The sequence below is a fragment of the Tetrao urogallus genome (assembly GCF_951394365.1).
Source record: "Tetrao urogallus genome assembly, chromosome: 2".
Classification (NCBI taxonomy): Eukaryota; Metazoa; Chordata; class Aves; order Galliformes; family Phasianidae; genus Tetrao; species Tetrao urogallus.
This window is the reverse complement of record NC_136814.1, coordinates 2301306-2323938: the sequence shown is the minus strand read 5'-3', so window position 1 is coordinate 2323938 and position 22633 is coordinate 2301306. Positions and strand designations below refer to the sequence as shown.

At 41.6% G+C, this 22633-nt stretch overlaps 1 protein-coding gene across 2 annotated transcripts in view; it reads left to right on the top strand.

The window, feature by feature from the left end:
• CCDC85A (coiled-coil domain containing 85A) overlaps positions 1-22633 on the top strand; it is a gene marked incomplete at both ends in the record, with an annotated part of 59608 nt that overhangs the window by 1952 nt on the left and 35023 nt on the right. For both annotated transcript variants that reach the window (XM_079550228.1, XM_079550227.1), the window contains one exon: positions 306-1221. In XM_079550228.1, the coding sequence (XP_079406354.1) occupies positions 306-1221 (916 nt within the window). The remainder of the gene's footprint in view (positions 1-305; positions 1222-22633) is intronic.

Sequence of the window (22633 nt, the reverse complement as noted above, 5' to 3'; positions counted from 1 at the left end):
TTTATTTGGGAACAGAGCTATCCTGATATTTAGGATGAGCATAAATTAAACACCCGAAGCTTTCTTTGCCTGATCAGAATTGAGCTTTTGAACCTTTGAAAGGTTATAGTCACTTGTTGGGCAGCAGCTCTGTTTGTTTGGAGCACGTTGTTGTGTGGCAGATCCACACATGCAATTATTTCTGCCTTGCTCGAGTGCTTAAATGATGGTTTTATGGCAGTGCTGTTTGCTGGCTCGTATCGTGGTGGTGATGTAACGCTGGTTCTGTTAGACACCTCTCAGTCATGATTATCTTTCTTTTAAAGGATATCAATCAGAAGCTGCAAGAAGATAACCAGGAGCTGAGAGACCTCTGCTGCTTTCTGGATGACGACAGGCAGAAAGGCAAGAGGGTGTCCCGTGAGTGGCAGAGACTGGGCAGATACAGTGCCAGTATTATGCACAAAGAGGTTGCCTTGTACCTGCAGAAGCTGAAAGAACTGGAAGTGAGACAAGAAGAAGTGGTTAAGGAAAACCTGGAGCTGAAGGAACTGTGTGTGTTGTTGGATGAGGAGAAGGGTGGTGGAGCGGGCAGCCGGAGCTCCATTGACAGCCAAATCAGCCTGTGCCAATTAACTGCCACCAGCACGTACATAAGAGATGTCGGTGATGGGAGCAGTACTTCTAGCACGGGAAGCACAGACAGTCCAGATCATCATAAACATCATCCGAGTACGAGCCCAGAACATCTTCAAAAAGCTCGGGGTGAAGGAAGCCCCGAGCATCAGAAGCACAGGAGTATCAGCCCCGAGCATCTCCAGAAGCCCAGGAGTTCGGGCAGTCCTGATCATCACCTGAAAGGACCGAGTCCAGAACATCAGAAAACCATTGTCAAAGCACCTGAACAACAAAAGCACAGCAGTAGCAGTCCAGAAACTCTCCCAAAGCATGTTTTGAGTGGTAGCCCTGAACACTTTCAAAAGCAGAGGCCTGGCAGTAGCCCTGAGCATCAAAAGCACAGCGGTGGCAGCCCAGATCATCTTCAAAAGCACACACCCAGTGGAAGTACAGAACATCTCCACAAAGTGAGGGGCACGAGCCCTGAGCACCTCAAAAAACACTATGGAGGGAGCCCAGAGCATCTCAAGCATCTCAGTGCAGGCAGCAGAGAAGGTACCCTCAGGAGACAAGTAACAGATGACCTGTCCCCTCACCACAGAAGTATATACAATGGAATGAATGGTGGGTCAATAAACTTAGTGAAAAGTCACTGTGAAAATTAGCAAGGTGGTTTCAGTTCTGTTTTGGCTGGTTATGGAAAAGGAGTATTTTTCTTATGTGAAATGGAAGGCAAGAAGTCTGGTGTCAACATTATTCTGGTAGCAAGCAGATGAATTAGATTATAACTCTGTCTGTCCAGTAGGTGTTGGGTGGTTTAAAAAAGCAGGGATGTGAATCTTGGGTGCTTGCTTGTAGGGTATAAAGCAATAGTTCTTGCTCTTAATCCAGCTCTGTGGAAGGAGAGACTGTCCTAAATAGGCTTATTTACATCCTTAGGGACCAGTTGTCTGTGTTTCTTGTCCTGCCTATTTTGTGAGTTGTTGCAGTGGAGGTGAAGGTCTCCAGTTTTTCTTCCACCTTCCTAACTTAGCCTGTGTGGAGCCTTAAGGATTATAAAATCTAATGTTTATTGGTTTATTGGCTTCTTATAACTGTCTTTATGGACTTAGAAAAGTACACAAATGATAGGGTGAGGCTCAATATACTTGAATGTGCAGTGCCCTCTAAAACTTTTCAAAGTCTTGACTTTGCATGTGTTTAATTATAACAAGTTAAAAAAAATCAGGGATGATCTCAGGGTTTTTTTGTGGGTGTTGTTATTGCTGCGCTTAATGAAGATGGCCAACAAGCAGGACAGCTTCTAAGAGCTGTGTATTCTCCCTGATTGCAATTGCCTAAAGATAGGCACAATGTCAATATTTGGAAAGACAAGCAGTTGTGACAGTATTAAAATGAATGAAATAGAGCAAATGATTACAACAAAATTGAAACATCCTGCTGGTGCTGCTGGAGTAACTTTCTGTAGACATGGTGCAATTTCTGTAGACTGCTCTATTTTCTTTGTGCTTAAAGATGTTTTCATAAAGGAAATCAGCATCTTGTATACTTGAAAGCCCATTTCTTGGACCTCTACACATCTGAAATCAAGTTCTGAAGTGAGGATTTTGCCTTAAGAAATTGTCTTGGATAGAATTCACATATTTCTGTCTTATAAGCAGCTGGGAGGAGTTGTCTTGGCACTGGTGGAAGTGAATGCTTGTTGGATCTGCTTGAGATGGAGTGAGCTCTGTGCTGGGTGCTGTCCTCATCACTTACCATGCTTCTTTCTCACACCTGTCCATTTATCTGTGATGGTTATCTTTGCTGAAGGCATTCTGTAAGTTAACCTGCTCTGCAGGGACAAATCCAGATTACTTATGGTGAGATGGATATACTTGACAGGGCTGACAAACCCCAGAGTGGGAAGTGTGAGAGACTTCTCATTAATTTTTGAAGCATTTTAAAGTGATTAGCAAGAAGAATGCTTGACAATCTTGTGAAGATGTGTAATGCATACGTTAGGAAAGTTGATTTTATAAAACGTCCTTTTAAATACAGTGTTTCTTTCATCATTCACTTCTTCTTGTTCGAAATGAGTGCATTGACTCAGCTGTAAGTAGAGCGAACTATGGAACCCCAAAGCTGCCCTTTTCTTACTGGTGTTCATCAGTTTAGTTACTGGTAAAGCAGAAAAAATGATGTCAGGTTTTAAGTGTTTATTTTTGAAACTCATTCACAGACAAATATATGGCTTTCTGCTCTCAGCATGGTGGGCTTTTCGATGGTATTTGTTTTGTCCAAATGGTCATGCTGAGAGCTCAGCATTATTACTAATAGGAAGGCAGTGGTTGTGTTAAAGCTGTGATGACTGGTGTCCTCTATGTAGTGTATTGCCATGATCTGTAGCTTGGCTTCAAGCCATGAGGAACTGGAGGTGGCAGCTGTCCATCTAGGAGTCTGTTTATTGACTTTAATCAGAGTTTTGCCTGTCCTGCACTTCATATAATCAGTTTTGCAGAGGACTTGGCTCACCAGAAAGTTGTCAAATGTCTCCTCTTTCATGTTTATGTAACTTGATGCTGGCATGGAGTGGATGTCAGCTGGGAGGCTTACTTCTAACATTGGTTTGGCCTTGGTCTTGCTTCAGTCAGTGGTTATGTGTGACAGCTTTGCTGTGAGGGACTTGCCTTAAACTTCAAGGAGGTACTTGGTCTTCACATCTGGGTTGAGTTGTGGGTTTTGGTTGTGTCAGCTGCTGTTAATGTGGGTAAGGGCAAGTAATGTGGAAGTGCTAAAAGCACTGGCTGTTATCATTGTTACAGCACTGCTTGTTGTCGTGGCAAAAATAATCAAGTAAATAATGATTTGCACACTTTGTGTACATCCCTGTATTTTGCATCTGCTGTAAGGGTTGGTGAGAGTGCGTAAAACATGGCTTGGTCATTCTGATGAGCAGTATAAAAGGATGCTGCTTTGGGTTCTTACCTCCAAATCATGTAGTATATATACTATGTCAGAGCTGATTCATTAAAATGTGGGGGCTGTGATGTCACATCTGTTCAATTATTTTGCAGGTCACTTCTGATCTTATTATGGGACTCGCCTACTGGCAGCAAGAGAGGATGAAGTGCTTGTGATCCTAAATGATGAATGTTAACATCTTCTGACTTATCGATGAACGTATAAAATGATAAATAATCAGAATTTAGGTGTCTCAGTAGAGGACTGACCTGTCTCTGTTGGTCTTGACTCCAAACCATGTTTGAGAGGAGAAAGTATTCCTCTGCACACTGGATCTTGTTCTGCAAAGTACTGTGTTGTCTATCTGAAATTGCTGTTCCTGTCTGAAAAGCATGCATAAAAACAGCCTGGCTATTTCTGCTGGAAGGAGCTTCTGTACGTTGCTGACAGCGCCTGCTCACCCTGAGTTGTGGTCTTGTTAGTGCCTAGGTGACCACAGGGAAGCAATGTGTTCAGTCAGGTACAGTTATTTAAACCAGAACTTTCCCTGCATGTGAACACATGGGGAATGGAGTTGGTCAGCTACAGTTAAATCAATTCCAGTGGTATCAGAAACGTGATACATATCAGACTTATAAATCAGTTTTAGTTATTGCACAGTGCTTTACAGCACTGCATTAACCATTTTGGCCTCATGCATGTTTTAAGCTGTCGTGTGGCACACAGGAAGCTGCTGCAGGTCAGGAGCATCTTTGGTCCTTAGGAACAGCTGAAGGAGCAGAGAACGAGGTGATAATGTTTACTTTCATAATTTTTCTCACTTTCTATTCTCAGGAGTTTGATCTTGTCATTTTTTTTTTTTTTCTTGTGTGACTTATCAACAAAACCTGAAAACACTTGAGAAGCTTTCTGTAAGTGTGTGTGTGTATGTATGTATGTAATAATAACTTACCCAGTATTCTACATGCATTTCTGAAAAGTGCATTCTCGTTTCTTGGAGTGACAGAAGATGAGGTCTGAAAGCTGTGTTTTCTATTAACAAGCATCAAGCCAAACTTGCATATCTTGTTTTTCGAGGCTTCAACCAAATGAAGGTGATGATAAAACTGTGATGACTCTCAGATGCTCTGGTTAATGAACACAGAGATATTTGGAACAGACACTGAGTTTAGAAGAGAAAATGCCAGTGGTGTTAAATACATGAAATTAGATTGTACCATAACCCTTAATAGTCTTTAACTGACACAAATACCTGGGGTGGAGCTGCCTCTATAGAAATTCATGTCACTTTAGCATTTGCAGTGTAAGTGGTGTTGTAGCAATTTATTGTAAACTCTCTGTTTTAAGAATTCCTTTGCTTTACCCCAGGCTTTGACTTCTGTGTGCAGAGAAAATATCAGAAGGCTTTCGTGTGTGCTTTTTGCTTCCTGCTGAGGTTATTACAGAGGAGCAGTAAAACTGCTGACTAACACTGCGTGCTGCTGGAGGTGTGAGGGCTCTTGTGGAGCAAATGCAGCAGCACCTCAATTGAACAAGACTATTTGTAAGTTAAGCTCAGCTTCGATCTTGAGCCATTCCTGCTGTAAATGTGCTTCTTGGGAGGGGAACGCAGTAAGAAAATATCTTTATTTTGCTTCTCTAAGTAAAAAGAGAAAATTACAGTATCTCTTCAGAGAGAGAAACCTTGCAGTAACATTACTGAAACAAATGATAGCCTTTCCATGGAAACAGCTCACATTGTGCAGGCCAAACAGTGAAATGATGTCACTTTTGCTCACGTTCTCTTCTTGCAGTTGAAATGGAAGTGATTTTCCTATCCAGAATGGCAGTGCACAGCATGGCACTTGGGACTTCAGCTTTCCCAATGGCACCCATGCTGGTACAGCTGCCATTTGAAGCCTGATACAGCATTGCTTGCTCTTGAGAGCAACCTGGTATGTAAGCTGAGGCTTCAGGATTGGTGGAATTTTTTTTTTTTTTTTGCTTGTCAGTGTGAGTTAATCTACTGCTTCTTTTTGGTGTTTATTTTAAGTGTAGAGCTCTGAATCTTTTGTGTCAATGGGAGTCTGTCAGTTGAATTCCGTACGTTTCACATCGGCCTTGTAAATCAGTGTTACTGTATGCTGTAAGAGAATATGCACGAATGTGATTAGAGCATGCTGTATTCATTACCAAACTCATTTCTGTGGAGGTTTTTTTTTTTTTTTCAGGTTGAAATTGTGACTTGTAATACCAACAGCAGTAACTGACCAGACTAGGGCTGACTGTAGAAGTTCATGTCTGTCTCTGTCTGTTTGATGCTAGATGGGCACATGAAGTCATCACATAGGGGTTTCACATTCCTTCTTGGATGTCATATCTTGCAAAACAGATGACTTTGCACTAAGGGCTTGCTCCTAATTCACTGGAGGCAGTGATCCTGTCACTGTGAGTCCCAAGGTATTTTCTTCTGCATCAGCAGGAGAATCATCAGGAGCCTGGGGAGCAGTTAGTGCTGTCTGCCTGAAATACGTGGGCAGACTTCATTCCGTTTGAAAGTGCCAGAATGGAGAATCCTCACATTGAAGCCCTGAGTTCTTGCATGGGGACAGTGCCTTTTGCCTGGGGGCAGGACCTCATCTAACATGGACCCATGCATGGCTTTCTGAGCTACTGTGCTCTGGTATTGTTATAGTAAAATGTATTTTTAAGAACATTGCTCTGATTACATTGTGAAATCCTTTAATCTCTGGCAGCTCTAATGTAGAGTTTGGCTATTATAATAATTCTTGGTGTTTGTTCAGGTACTTCAGCCTCATAGGATATACTATGTGTGTAATTAAAGGCAATTCTGGATATACTATGTGTGTAATTAAAGTCAATTCTGTTTTAGTTTTTTTTTTTTTTTTTTTTTTTGTTCTGCTATCTATAAATTGAATGTTCACTTTTGAGATGTATTAAATTTCGTTAGCTAGTGATGGAGAGTTGTTGCTAGCTGTGTAGGTGTTGGGGCTGACTGGGTTCGTAATCAGAGGGGAGAGCATGGCAGCCAGTGTAGTGTGGGGTTTGGCTTTGTGCTGCCAGTGACATTCTGTGCATGGACAGGTGTTATGGGGCATCCATAGTGAGGATGTATTTATTACTTAGAATGTATTTAACTAATGATACTGATATAAATCTTGCCTGCATATACTTCTTGAGTATCTGGCAAGTGGGCTCCATTCAGGGAGTCAGGTAGGGCTGCAGTGCTCAGTTCTGAATTTTCTTTCTCAATGCAGAAAGAAGTGTATCTTGACCTATGACAGCCATACTGGCAAAGGGTTTCCATCTGAACTACATGGTGGTTGTGGGAGAACTGGTGTTACAGCATCCTGCTTGAAGCTGTGGAAGAGTCCACTCTGTAACCTCAGTGTTGTTGTCTATCCAAAGACAACTGTGATATCCCTTAGTAAAGAAAAAGGGGTAGAGCATTGTGTTGAGAAATCTGGAGAAATGGCTGAGCTTCCTGTTAAAACACAACTAAACTCTTCAGCCACGGTGGCAGATCTATCCAGGCTCTGTGAAATGATGTCAAGGCCTTGGGAAGCGTCACGTGTCCCTTTGGGTAACACAGAGCAAAAGATAATGTGTAAGGACATGGTAATTAATGCTGGGGGAAGAGATGGATTCATCTGGTTTAAGACAAACCTCAGCTTCTAAGTAGCTTGAACTGTGAATGAGCTTCACTCAGGTGTTTTGTTACATTGCTGTTAATGGGAAGAACTTTTGTTTGTTGTCATCTAAAACAGCCAGCCCTAATTCCTGCTGGGGGAAAGAAGAGGATAAAATGCTGATTGTCCCAGTGAGCTGATTCACTACAGCAATTTCTCATTTTCTTAAGGATATTTTTCCTTTGTACAAGACATACGATTTTCATTCCCATATATCCAACATTGGCTTGTGATATTGCTCAAGAACTTAGGAATTTGGCTTTCACCTTTTATTGTGAACCTCAAGTAATGTAAGAGGTTTTAGTATTGTCCTTTGATTCCTTTAGGAATGCACATTAAAAATCTCCTGTAACGTGGGGGGTAAACAGTTGAGAAATGGAAAGGTGTGTTTAAACAGACAAGGAGGATGAATTCAGCCTTCTCTCTTTCCCTTCTTTGTTTTGTTTCGGGTTCTCTTGAAATAGGTTCTCTTATTTTGGGGCTTAAAGTGTCAGAACAGAAAAATACCAAAGAAAATAAGAATAAGGAAAGGTGAATGCAGAGAAGGAGTTGAATAGTAGGACTAAAAGACAGTGAGATACACACTGGTCATAACAGTAAGTTGGGTCTGAGGAAATTAATTATACAAGTATAAAAAGGGGGGAAGCTTACATACTAAAGTATTCTTACAACAGGCATGGAAACAAAAGAAATCCCATGCCATGATGATACCAGTCTGTGCACATTTCGTATGTTTGTAAGTCTTTTAGGTCCTTTCAATTCTGCAGGATACACAGAAGTGCTGGGATCATGGTTTGAGATCTGCACGTGAGCATTTAGGGATGCACGGCATCAAAGTTTTTGCAGATCTATTGACTGTAAATGGGGCAGCCTACCTCAAGATAGCAGCTGTCCTAGAAAGATGAACAGTTAGGTGAAGCCTGTGAATAACAAGTAGCCTTAGTTCAGCTCGTTGGTTTTGCTGTACGACTTGTGGCTTATTTGCATCGCCTCTGTATGTTCTTGGTGAGCCAGCAGTTATGCACTTGGATACTTCAGCAACTCAATGTTTCTTTAACCCTTTATTTTTCCTTTACATCATTTGGTGTAGTATGCTGTGAGTTACTATGGCTGTTACGTCGTGACTTTTTTTTCTCCTCTGTAACCTGAAGTTATACTGTCTTGAGAAAGTTCCTATCCTTTAAAGAAAAAAAAGAAAGGGGTTATTTGTACTGACACAACACGCTTGTACTGAAGCCCTGCCATGAGTAACAGCTGGAGGATTGCAGTGAGCCACGTGGTAAGCAACAGTATTGAAAGTTCTTTTTCTTGTACCTTCTCAAGGCTACCCAAATTGTTCCATCACTTCCATGCCTGTCAAATCTGATCTGATCAGTAATAGGACGCTGCTTGCAAGTGTTTGGCCTCAAAGCTCACTCACTATGTTTGTGTCACTGCGTCTCTTTATCTTCGTGTGAATAGTGAAAACTTGCATTGATAACACTTCTTGTAGGAGTCTGGAAGAGGTGTATTTGTACCTTGAATTTGAAGCAGGGGGGAAAATGCTTTTCTGGAACTTGCAGAACTGATTCATCACTATGCAGCTCACATCTATGTGAGGTTCAGATAAGCCTGGAGAACAGCATTGATTGGTGACCCACATCCCCTCTTGGTTTCTGAGTTTATTTTGGTTTTGCAGAGGATGAATCCTAGTAATGTTAAAAATCCATCTTAGGATTTTTGTAGGTCAGAAAACATTACTGGTAACAGTAGGGAGGATAACATGGGGAAAAAAAAAAAAAAAAAAAAAACCTAACAAAAACGAGCAGCCAAAATTCATCTAAAGGCAGCCAAATACATCAAGCAGGAACATATGGATGCTGTGAAGTAGGCCCTGAAAACTGGTTTAGATCCTTCGAAGCATGTGAGTGCTTCACTCCTTGTTGGACACGTGACTTATACTGAGATGGGAGGCCCGGAGAGAAGCAAGATGCCTAAAGAGCCATGCCCCTTCAGTGCTCTGAATGGGAGTCAGTAGCCTCTCGTTGTAGCTTGCCTTGCTTCCTCGTGTCTCTTTTAAGATTTTTCTAACTTGAATTTTGAATTTTAGGTTTTTGCAATATCATTAAGTCCATAAACAAAACCTAAAAGCAAAGCATTCCAACAACGGTTTTTCTTCCCTAACCAGATTTCCAACCACCAAGACCAAAGGCTCTGCAGTCTTAACTAAACAGTAGAAGATACCAGAATCAATGTCTCCTCCAGGTACAGGTGCTAAGAACTTCTTAATTTTCTTATTGGAACTTGATGTTTGATCTATGCTCCAGTTGGTAATGCTAAATCCTTCATGTTGACAGCTTGCTACCATAGCACATGTGAATATTTTGGGGAGTTAAGAGGACAAAAAAGCATCCTGAGCATATTAAATTAAGTTCTATTCAGCAATTGAATATTGCTTTTTGCCCATCTTTACATCATTTATAGAAGTAATATGATGGAAAGAGTTGCTATCTTTTAGTGTACACTGCAAGTTGAACTCTGCTGATTAAAATGGTTGGCTGGACTGCCTGACAGCATGGAAGTGATTGATCAGACTTTCAGAAGCATGGATCTCAGTTCTGTCCTCTCAAGCACTTCATGTGGTGTTGAGGAGCTCCTTGTATTGCTCACACTACTGCAGTTGGGTCCAGCTATAGAGTGAAGGAGTGCAGCAGTGGTCTAAAAGAGATGTAGCTCAGAAGGACTTGTTTTGTCCTTATTGCTCTCCAGTAACCTAAATTAAACAGGCCCTGTAGTTAGAGACAAGTCAATGCTTATCAGCTGCCACCTGGAAGTGTGTACTGTGGGCACTGAAGCTCAGAAGCAGTTCCCTGGACAATATATTCTATTCCAGCTTTGTTGCCTGATGGTGTTTGTTTAAACATTCTTGACTAAAGAGAATATTCTAATACCAGGATGGGTGTTTGAAAGATATTAATGTAGGATATTTGAATGAGAAATAGGTTTTATTTTGCTTTCAAAGCCAAATAACTTCAGAATTCACCAGTATTGAAAAAAAAATCTGTACTTCTAATGTAGTTTCTTGTGTCTATTTTGTTTGGTAGAGGTGTGCTTAGCAGATATTTTTTTTTTTTTTTTTTTCCCAGTAAATTTACATTAGGTGCCCACCCTGCACGTTATGCCCTAATGTGAAGTTTTGAGTATTTGCTGTCTTAGTTACTGGAGAAACAAGGTGTTGACCAGATGCAGTCAGGCGCCTTGTTCTCTGATTTAACACTTTTGAGTGCTTAATTGCCCCTGAGTTTTGTTAAATTTTAATTGATTGATCTTGCAGTGCTGCCTAGAATTCCATCATGATGCAGTAAGCTCTTGAACCTCATGGGAAAAGGTTTGTTATAGAAGGTGAAAGTGATCAGACTTTCACTGCCTGGAATGAGAAAAGTTAGGTTAGTGCTTGTATCCTGTTTGTTAAGAAATGCTGTTTCCCAGGGAGCCAGGAGCATCTTAATTTTAACCACTTTGGTCTCACAGTGCCTGTTTTCACCCATTGGTGCAGTTGGTGTTCACGTGCCTCAGCAGTGTGAGTGGCTGTGCTTGGCAGGTGATGAACAAAGCAGCCAGCTGGCTTCAGGATCTAGCAGCATGGCTGTTGGTAGAACCTGGTGGAAGAGCAGATGGATCCTGTGAGCAAAACTGAGGCTTTCAGAGCTTTGGTCCTTCTGGATTTCCCATGTCTTCGCTCCTTCAGTTCTGCAGCTCTTCAGAGGCTGGGCATGATTGGAGTTGGAAAAAGCAGTACTGCTTAATGGGGAATCTTGGTGAAATAAACTCTTGCTTTGAATGAGAAGGGCTGTATGGGTTTGGCTGCCTGGAGGGATCTCTACCTCTGGGTCTGGTGGTCTTGAAGCTGATGCTTGCAGAGAGCTGTGGATGTGATGTTAACCTGAATAAACTCTTACACCTGTTGGTAGTGCCTGAGTTTTGTTCTGCACTTATCAGTAGATCTCAAAGCAGTTTACCAAGGAAAAGAATATCGTGATCTTCATCTTGTGCATGAAAGAACAATGGGCTGAACAAATGACAAGACAGCCCCCAGCTATATCTACGGTCCAGATTTCCTGCATTTTAGCTATGATTATTCCATTGCATCATACCACTCTTCTAACAGCTTTTTCTTAGCTTGTTTTGAATGTGGGGCAAGAAGTGGGGCTGAGGTTACTCACATGCCTAAAAAACACCTTTGTGAACAATTAGCTTGCTACAATTGCTCACAATGTGTTTCCTTTCAAAATCAAGTTTTAAGGCAATCTGTTTCCTTCCTTTCTGAATATCGTGACTTAAACTAACCAGACCAGTGTAGTTTGAAGATATTTTTAACTTTTGTGCCTGCAACAGGCATACTGTATGATCTTAATGCACCTCTTGCATTTAAGAGGTGTGCTTGAGAACACTTAAACATTTACCAAACTGACTTAAATGAAGCACTGTGATAGCTTTACTAAAGGAAATGACAGTTTTCTGTCTTGTTTCTAACACTGCAGGGTAGCTGTGTAGCTGTAATTGTCTTTGGGAGATGGAAATGCTGGTCTGAAGCTGAGATGTGGTCAGCTATCAGCTGGGGGTTGTACTGAGCTGGTACCACCAAAGGGGGTATTCATCTTTCATCAGAATGAAATGTTGAAAAGGAAGCTCTTACTCTTCAAAACAGACGTGTGAGAAATAAGAATATAATAATGTGGCAAGATAGTCATTGAACCCCTAGTGTCAATCCACAGTGTGGCTTCTTGTGGATGTGGCAGGGAAGGGGGGAAGGGCTGCTTAGGTCTAAATCTCTGTGGCAGGACTCGTAGTATGAGCACCTGTTTGACATGGCACAAGTCAAGATGGGCTCCTGGTGACATGGAGCCTTCTGAGACTTTTGACTGAGCGCCCTTTCCTTTCTGTCCACTCATTTCCAGCAGGTGGGTGGTGGCTGCTGATTGCTACCAAATGCTGTGGGTAGCACAGGAGCAGCGTGCAGGAGCAGTGTGTTGGAGGGAAGGTTGCATGAAGGCTCTTGCTGCCTACCAAAAGGTGGAGATTTGCTGTGCAATGTCACTGCTACGCAGTCATTTCTAAAAATTGTGAATGGCACCAACTGGAATCCAGTGCAGGGCTTTAAAGCTCTGTAGTAATGTACGCTCACTGGGGAACCAGGCTTTGACATTCAAAAATGACAGCCTGAAGGGTTCCGTTCTCTGATAAGGGATGATAGTGCAAAGCCACGATTCTTGCTTTCTACTCTCATAACTACTTCAATTATGGCAGCTTCCTGCCATGCTAAGTATTGAGGTTTTTAATGTGGCTGTGGTCTGAGTGCGATTTAATGTTTGAAACTTGTCCAGGGATTAAAGTAGCGTTGATCTTGTTACTATTTTAATCTCTCTTATAAACTAGAGCAAGCGTCAAGTTGTGTGTTCTGAGTGTGATTTAGCAACCTGTTAGTCTTCTAATTATCCTCTTCTTAATTAGATTGATCTGATCATTTGGTGCTTGATATAAATGCATATTCTTAAGTTCTCAGAGCGTTAGCTTTTGGGAAAAACTTTATTGCTTTTCAATTAAGAAGTGTCTTGTTCCCATACTTCAGCATGGGAGACATGTGGTGCTGCTTCTGATGTGGCACTTGTCTGAATATCTTTCCTTGTAAAAAGTCTTCTGCAGAGCCATGTAGTCTTCTCCTATGAGAGCATTCCTATGGTATGACATGGGACTGTCATAGGTTTGTCACTTTAAACTTTTCTTGGATATTGGTCAGGAAATGAAACTCTGAACCGCTGGATAGGTAAAGTTAACAGTAAGAAGTTAAAGAGATGTCAATAGACTAGAAAAAATCTGATACAGTAATAATTGTCTAAAAAAATGAAGTAATTTCTCAAAACAACTCCCAGATATTTGAAAGTGGTCAAAATGTCAAGGTACAGTCCCAGTTGTTTTACTTCTGAGCTGAAACCTTGGGGGTACCAATGTCAGTCAGAGAGAATGGTTCTCTAATGCAGTGTCCAGAACATCCATGTGACAAGTGGCTGCATCCAAGGTGAAATGGCTTTAAACTGGAAGAGGGAAGGTTTAGACTAGGTATCAGGAAGAAATTCCTTACTGTGAGGGTGGTGAGACACTGAACAGGTTGCCCAGTGAAGTTGTGAATGTCCCGTCCCTGGAATCATTCAAGGGTAGGTTGGATGGGGCTGTGAGCAATCTGTTCTAGGGGGAGACATCCCTGCCTATAGCAGGAGATTGGAACTAGATGATCCTAAAGGTTCCTTCCAACCCAAACCATTCTGTGATCTTGTGCTTTGTGTTCAGTCAAGTGAACATGCTTTCCAAATGACCACAGGACAGATGCTCGAGTCATAAGCATGCATTAAAAGATGCAACATAGCAACACATTTATCTGTCTACCACAAAGAGGTGCTGAATTATGTTTCTGAGGCTGGAGACCATGGCGTGGCTGGAAAAGTTACAGAGTGATAGAAGAACCAGAATACCTCTGTGTGTGTCTGGGCTGTTATCCAGTGTGAGAGAAAGTTAGCAGGAGGACAACTGTGCTGCCCTACTGCTTTCCAGAAGCAGTGTTATCCAAAAGCCTGCAGCTCGAGTGCGTGTAGAGATGGAACTGGGCAGGCTTAGGAACACAAACCATCAGCAGATATCCTGGCTCGCCTTCCAGGAATACAGACAGGCCAATGAGTGAGGCTCTGGCTGCTGCTTGGGGTGAGCAAGTGCTTGCCTGCTGTGTGTTCTTGTGTGCTGTGCTATAACAGTACATGTGTGTGCAGCTGTGGGGACTGAAATCTTGCTGCTTCCGAGAACGAAGTGACTCACCATGCTGTCATGTTGGAGATACTGATCTAGGTAATGAACTGCTTTTGTTTGTGCAGGTGACTGACTTTATACACTTGCACCTTCCCACTGAGTTCACAGGCTTGCAGAAGCTTTCTTTGTTTCATCTTCACATGGTGTCATGTGAAAATAGGAGCTGAGCCTTAGAAATCGATTCCAGGGGAAGCAGGCAGAAATCCCTTTTTGCCCATAATACAAAGGAAATCCTGCAGCTTCTCTTACAAGAAGCTCTGTCTGCTTTCAGTAAGACTGGTAGCAGACATGGAGCTTTCCATCCAGGTTTGAAGGCAGTCAGATAACAGCTGTGGCCTTTCTTGCTGTCCCTGGGGTGCTGAGTTGCACCCTGGTGAGCACATACAGTGAAATTGCTCAGAGGAGAGCATGTAGTTTCTGGTTGTTGATTTGTGTGTATGTGTGTATTGAGGAAAAAGGAATCTAAATGAGGTTAGATTGAGTTGTAGTAAAGAGTGCAGAGGTTGCAAAATGAAGGACTGAAGAAAGGAGAATGTCATGATCAAGTTAGCTAAAGTTGGCTCCTGCAGCTGTGCTTTTTGATGAGTTTGCACTGTTTTCTAACTGCATCCCTGCTTCCAGAAAATGGAGATGTAACAAAGAAGAACTAGATAATAAGAGCAACCAGAGCTCCAGTGTTTCCAAACTTGAGATGGTAGGAAACGATGTAGGCAATGGCCAGTCATATATCACTACTTGTGGGTGATAAATGTACCAACCGAAGGGTTTTCTTTCTGCCTATGCAGCTTTTTTTGTCAGTTGCAGATACAGAGTTGATATCCTGACCCCCTTATCCTGCTATCAGATAAAAACCAGATGTGTTGCAGCATCCTCCTGTTGTGCTATAGGTGCCGTTGTGGTAGCACTAATGCTGCCTGGCTCACAGTGGGCTCTTAGGACTTTATTTCCATGGTACCTCTGAGCTGTGCTGGGCTTTTGGTGTCTCAAACTTCATGGTGCTTACTGCAAGTCTGCTGTAATGCCTGACAGTGGAGAAGTATGACTGGGGCTGGTTTGGTAATCCTGGCAGTTGGTACTGTAGAAATGTGAGTCTCTTTATATACCTTCTATTTCTCTACTGAAGCTTTCTGTACAGCAGGACTCTTCTGCATACTGGACAGCAGGAGTCTTTCATTACTAACTTCTTTAACCACTGCTGTTGTGCCGTCTGCGAGAACTTTGTGTTAGCTGAAATACTCTGAATCTGAGCTTTCCTATTTAAAAAGGAGAAAAGAAAACTTTCTGTCTACTTTTAACCAATTAATCTTAATTTCTAAAAGCCATTCCTAGGACTCCTTTGATTATTAGTTATTATTGCTGCTGAAAAAGCAATTATGCTAGAACAATAAAAGTCTTAACAACTATGGAGAAACAAGTGACAGTGCTTGTCACTTTTTTTGTCGTTTTTGTCACTTTTATGGGGCAGACATTCTCTTGTTGCCTCTTATAAACTCTGTGTACTATCTGCAGGCAAAAATGAGGTGATGCAATTACTTGGATTCTCAGTTTCGCTATTAAACAGCTAAGTACTACTTTTAATAATTTGTTGCCACAACTGTATGTACTCTTAAGAGTCTTTGTCAGCTTTCTCTCTTCAAAATGCAAGATCCTGTACTTCTGCTTTAATCTGATTGGATTTGACTGATGGTTCAAACAAAATTGGACAGATTCAGCAATATGGCAAAGAGGTCAGCTCTAGCAATATGTAAGGATCTAAAAAAGATTTTCAGTGGAAGACCCAGATGGCTTTCACTATGTTCCTTCACCACTATAGAGCTGCTTAAAAGCTTAGAGATGTGCATGTAAGCGTGATCAGAACAATCCATCAGGCAGGGCACAGTGCACGGTAGTCTGAAGTGTGAAAAGAAACAGAAAAAGAGCTCAGTAGATCTGTTTGGTTGCAGTCTTAATGTGCTGAGTGTGCTTTTTCCAGTTGTGCAGCCTTGAGTCTTTAGGCCCGGATTATGGTCATTTCTGAACTGCTCTAACCTGATATGCCAAAGTGGTTCTATTGACTTCCGTAAGCTTTTCTGCATCTTCCTTGTATGTACAATGTCAGCATTTGCTCATCTGAGGACTGTCTTTTAAAGGGTGAAATGTTCTTCATTAAACTTGGCACTGGAAGAAATCATGTGCTTCAGGGAGCTGATGCACACCTACAGTTCAGAGCATATTGATAGGTAAGCGTTAATTAAATCTTGGTTTGGAAAACTGCTTTGGGCATTTCAAAAGAGCTTATGTAGATCACATTGTAGGTAACGTTGACAGAATCCCCAAAAAGGGGAAGGCTCTGGGATCATGGGTTCCCTTCTCACACCTCCAACCCAGTTGTGGCTGCTGTGAGCCCTGCCTGTGTATCCAAAGCTGATGTCATTTTTGTAGTTTCAGCAGTGCTGTGCCTGTTCCCATGAAGGCTGACTGTTACCTGTACCAGCACTGATGTGTAAAACTGTAATTTGGCTAAAAAGATGACTCTCCTAAAATCATACTTACCCTTGGTTTATTTTTGATAGCGTTGAGGTGTTATTCAGTACAAAATGTCCTCCTCTGAGCAGCTATTCAAATGACATGGTGCAGTCTTCATTAATGGCAGTGTGATGATCCTCTATGTGCCTGTGCCTTAGTACTTGGGAACAAATGAAAGAAACACATTACTGAATGAGGGAGGAAACTGCTGGTCCCTTAAGTGTGTTCTTACACAACAATATTTATTAATTTAGGGACCTCTTGTTTCATTTAACATTAAATTGAAAATAGTCACCCAACTGCATAAATATGATAATATTTATACAGATGGATAGTTGTATCAGATTAATGACAATGAAAGCAATAGATTATTTTCATTGTCAAAAGCTGCAGTGCCTTGCTTGATAATCATATAATTATACATTGCGTAGATGCAAGACCCACATTTAAATAGCATGTTAAACTGTCATACATATATATTTATATATATGTGTATATATATATACACTATTTAAAACTGCTATCTTACAGCAGGATCTTGATGTGTTTGCTGCTAGTTGTATCTTCAGGTGTCATGTGGCCTGGCTTTGCAGGAAAGTAAGTAGGTATGGGCTGTATATATCCCCCCCTTATTTCCATGCTGATGTAGTGAACTGCAGGTAGGATGTGAAAGATGTTTTAGGGAGTTCTAAATCTGTCTTTCAAAGGTTAGGTCAAGCAGGAGAAGGTACAGAGGGTATTAGCAGATTATATGGAAGCTATTTAGTTATACAGGCTGAGATTCAACAAATAGAAGAAAAAGTAGAATAGAATTATTACATACATGTTGCCAAACTGTTAGTATATTGAGTGCAGGAATTAGGTCTGCTCTATGCAAAAGAACAAGTATTAAGGATCTCTTTGAGATGTTCTTGCTGTCTGTGAAGCTTTATCTAATGCTTCAGAAGAATAACTGTATGTGAGTAGCACTTGAGCTGTTGTGTTATGAACTTTGATTACATTTCTGGGGTTTGGAATGATGCTTTGTCTATTTGCTTTTGACACAGGTGACTGCAGAAGGCCAGCAGAGTTTGCTTAGGAAATAATGACACGTTGATGTTCTTGAATAAATACAGATTGTACTCAGCAGTACACTGGAAGTTACAATTGCTGTGGATGTGGTTTGGAGCTTTTTCCCTCTTAAGTCAAGGAGTTGCACTGAGTAATTCACTGCTTTTCAGCAAAGCAGAACTGCATGGGGAACTGCATTGGGAATTGTGGAAGTTGTGGAAAAAGAGAACTGCAGGATTGTGTTGCCTTTGCTTGTGGTTCTCCTGTGCTGTTACTCTTACTACATCTTTAGATGAGGTATGTGTAGTCTCCCCTTGGCTCTTGTTCCTGCCTGGCTGGCTGAGTAGATGGGTAGAAAGCCAAATGATCCTGGCTTCTACCAGGCAGCGTGGGTAAAAGGAAAGGCAAACAGAAAGCTGTGGTAGGGGAAAAGTCTCCGAACTCCATATAGATGAAAAAAAGTATTTTTAAATTTATCAAAGGGCTTTTCTTTATAGAACTTTGTTTTTCTTAATATATCAGACAGAAAAAGCCAAGGGATTTGCTGTTTTCCACAGGAACACGTGTTGTTCTTGACATTGTTTTGCCAAAAACTTTGCTTCCTGCAATAATTAAAGTATGAGGCATCATACTTAAATGCTTATAGTGAAGAAAACAGGTGGGGTTGGAATGAAGGCTTAGCACAGTCAGACACGTGTAATGTATCCTTTAGAACACAAGCAGGGATTGTGCCAAAAGAGAATGGCCAGCAAACTGGTGAGGAGGGACAGAGGGATTTGAGAAAATGCTGAAATGGCTTTGATTTTGTTTTTGGTAGGTAGGAGAAAGGAAATTGATTGCACTCAGTTTGATCTCTTCTTGTAGAAGTAATTGCCATTGATCTCCAGAGGATGAGCATGTAGCTACATTGCCGGCCTGTCATTCAGTTCTTTTCCGTTGCTAATTGACTAACTTAGTTACTTCCTTTATTTTAGACAACCACCAAAACCAACCAGCCAGGCAGCGTGCAGCAAGTAAGCAAACAGAAGCTTGACTGAGTGGGAACTAAACTAACTCTTCAGTCCTTAATGTGATTGTTCTGCCCAGAGCCATGGAGACTGGGGGGGATTTTTTCCTTCAACTCCAGTCCTCAAACTGTCCTCAGTCACTGAGGAGTTCAGTATCTGAAAAGGTGAAGTTGCTTTCTAAAAATCCCGTAGATGAATGAAGCTGAGACTGTGATTTACTTTGAGCTCTGAGAAATATAATGTGAAAAACCTATTTGGGTTCTGGAAGCTGGACAGAGACTGCAGTCAGTTCAATAAAGGCACTGCTAAATTTACCATGATGAAGTGCTGCCTCATGCATGAAATACATGCTGTGGTCTTGTGCTGGTGATTTGATGATTTATCACCTTTAAAACTGTAGAAACGATATGCAGAATTTGTTTTCAGTGGATTATTCATGTTATCACTTGTTTGTACCCCTTGGAATCTTGCATGATTGATAAACATTTCAAACAAGCAAAAGCCCTTGAAAAATAAATTTGGAGATTTTAAAATTGTGCTTTTCACAACAAGAATGCCCCTCTGTGGCACAGGGCTTAGGGGCTTCTCCTGCTACAGAGAGATGTGGGTTTGATGCTGGCACTGGGGCGGGTTGGAAATAACTGTGCTGGTTCCTTAAGCTCAGTGCTATGTAAATGTGTGCAGCTCGTCCACACTGAATGTCTCATCTCAGTAGTCTTGACTATGTAAAAGGAGCTGTACATTGGATCCTGTAGGTGACTGGTGCATATGGAGTCTTGGCAGAGGAAGGAGGAACTGAGCTGCTGAACAGCTCAGTATTATCAGGAATTGCATTTGTATGTGTCTGCTGATAGAATTGTCAGTGCCAGTAGCACTACAGGAGTCAGTGGAGACTGTCAAAGCTTTTATCCTATGTTGCTTGTCTCCCTAGCACCTGTGTGTTGGATCCAAGTGGAAGTTTTCAGGTGTGGAGTAACTTTGGTTCCTACCCTACAGCTATCTGCTGAGCCACTGGCTTAGCTTTGGTCAGAGGGTGTTGCATTACCCTCAGTTATACACGGGCTCTCGTGCAGTTCCAGGATGGCAGAAGGGCTCGGCAGTGTCTTGGCGAACAAAAGCAAAGGCTCAGCATATTTCTGTTTTTTTTTCTTTATTTTCCAATTAAGAAAAGCTACACTTCTGTGAGCGAGGCTCTTCTCACTGTTTAGGTAATGGGGAAAAAATATCTTTTGAATCAATTGTAAGTATGGTTAAGGCTGAAATAGCAAGGTGAATTCTTTCTACTTGATATTTGAAGTCCTGATGACCAAGAACATAGTTTTCCCAATGTTCTCTACAAACATGGGTTGTGGCATAGGTTATATTCACTCATTGGAAACCACATGGTTCTGCAGTGTGCTTCAAAGCCAGTGTAGCTCTGCTTGCCAGTCTGTTTTGAGACCTGAAGCACTTCATTCTCTCTCATCGCAGCAACTAGGTGTTCTCTCTACTACAAACACCACCTACCTCATGTTTTCTGCCCCTTTTGGGTCATTCCTAATACTCTGCCACCCTTCTGTGCTATGATTTTGGAATGAGAAATAAATGTAATTATAAGCAAAACTGCCTGCTGAGGATGGAAACCATCTGAGGGTGTGCCTTAAGGAGATTATTCCCATCTGGGAAGAATTCCTTTCTCTGACCTGTTTTCTCTTTAGGAAATGCTGTTTCTACTATGGCAACATCTCTTCAGAAAATTCAATGCTAAGCAGTTTCAAAACTTGTAAGCCAGGTCTGTGTCTGTCCTGGCTGGGAGAGGCAGTAACTCTCAGGTACCTGTAATTCCCCTGCTCTGATTACCTGAGAACAGCTGCAGTGCCCTCGGAGCTGCTCACCACTGATTGCTGTACATTTTCAATAGTAAGCCCTACAGAGCAGCAAACTGGCAAATATTCTGCTTGATGAAAATCCATCATGGTCGTTCTTTGTACATCTCCCTGCTTTGTTATCTGTCACCCTAAATTTATCGGAACAATCAGTGTTTGGAATTTCATACCTAAATCTGGCTTGACTGCCTGATGAGCTGCTGTGGCTGTGAAAGAGGCAGTTTCCTTAAAAATGTTGGCATCTCAATCTTCACCCTTTAAAGAAAAGTGCAGATTCAGGTTGGCTATTAGGTCAGGTGCTGGAACAGGCTGCCCAGGGAGGTGGTAGGTTCGCCATCCTGGAGGCGTTCAAGGAACGTGTTGATGTTGTACTGAGGGACATGGTTTAGTGGGGCAGTATTGGTGATAGATGGACAGGTGGATTGGATGATCTTGGAGGACTTTTTTTCCAGCCTTTGGTGATTCTGTGATTCTGTGAATGTTGATGTTGCCACAAATATGGGTTTGTTTTCAAGGACCAGGTTTTATTCAGTACAACCATGAAATAGTGCTTGCTACAGCTTTTCTCAGTTGAATGACAAAAGAATGGCTCAAATGTCATAATGAAGGTATGAATGAATGTCTTGCAAGTCCAAATCAGATGCAGAATAACTCTTAGTCTAATGGTAGATTTGGTTCTTAGTGTGGAAGCTGAAAAAGAGCTCTTACACATGAAATACCCCCAGAATATCTGTCTCCTGAGAATTAAGAAAGGGAATGGATTGATTGATTTGAGGGTTTTTTGTGTATATTCTTAAAGTAATCAAAGCAAAATCCTTTCCCAGATCTGAGGTTTCCCAAGTAGGAAGTGTCAGCAGGAATCATAAAGCCTTTGAAGGACAGGAGGGCAGTAAAGAAGCATGGTTTATGGGCAGTATTCATTACACAAAATGCAATGAGTAGTTAAAACAAGGAGCAGATGTGGTGTCAAGGCTTGAGGATGCTGTACTGGAGCCAAGAAAAAAGGGAGAAAGCTGGGAAACCTGGTGTATGCTTTTGGTGATTTTTGTCTAGATAAAAGGCACAAGTATGAGGGCTGTCCTGAAAGTAAAGCCTCCTATTTTATGATGTTGGCCCACAATATCAGAAGTGGATGTTGGTGGGATGGCAGTAGAGATTGATCCTTCTCGATAATGTTCCATTCCATTTTGTTGCCATGTGACAGATGGCAGCAGGGGGACAGTCTGACACAATGGCATCTGACATGGAAGTGCATATGAATCAAGTATGTGGGGTATAATAGAGCTTGCAATGCCAGAACTCTTAGTCTGCTTGTGAAATTCATGCTAGGGCTGCTTTACATTATGTCAGATATGCAACCTGGGAATGCATCCTGTGTCAGAGTGCAGATCAGTGCTTGCTTCAAAAGTCAGGTTCTTATGTGAGTGCCAGCGTGGGGAGGATTACGTGGGGAGAGGCATTCAGTCACAGTAGCTCAGTAATTGCTGCAGTGACAGATGCTGAATGCCATCATCTGATACTAAGCTTTAGTGATGTTCTGGATATCATGTCAGAGGGGATAGATAGGAGGAAAGTGTCCAGGAATATGTGCAGTACAAGTAATCTTGGTGCTAACACTATTTTTGGAATCTGTACACTTACCTTGATAGTATCTGGATGAGGTCAAGACTGAATAAGTTTAAGGTTTTGAAGTGAAAAGGGAATCATGTTTTACTTGGGGGTACTCAGAGCCATTTCTGAATCTCTACTTTCTCCAGTAAGGGCTAAGAGCTTAAGTGGTGTGAATTCTATAATTTGATGCACAAGGAAGGCTTGGTAGCAAATCCAAAGATAATGATTGCAACAGTGGGACTTCAAAAATAAAATGAATTAAACTGTGGGTAGAATTGCCTGGGATTGAACAGCATTCTTTGGGGTTCAAAGCTAGGGAGATGAACCTTCTTTCCCTTGTTTGTGGGCTATTTTATTTATAAGTGAGCAGCTGAGTTGAGATCTTATTTGCGTGACTTCAAATTTCAGCTTGATGTTTTTCTGATGAATTGTTTGTCTCTTGGCCTTTTTGGAGGCTTTAGGAAAAAAAATGCATTCTGCATGTACAGTTGCGAGAAGAATAAGCTGTATGTCACTTTGACAGGGATTTTTA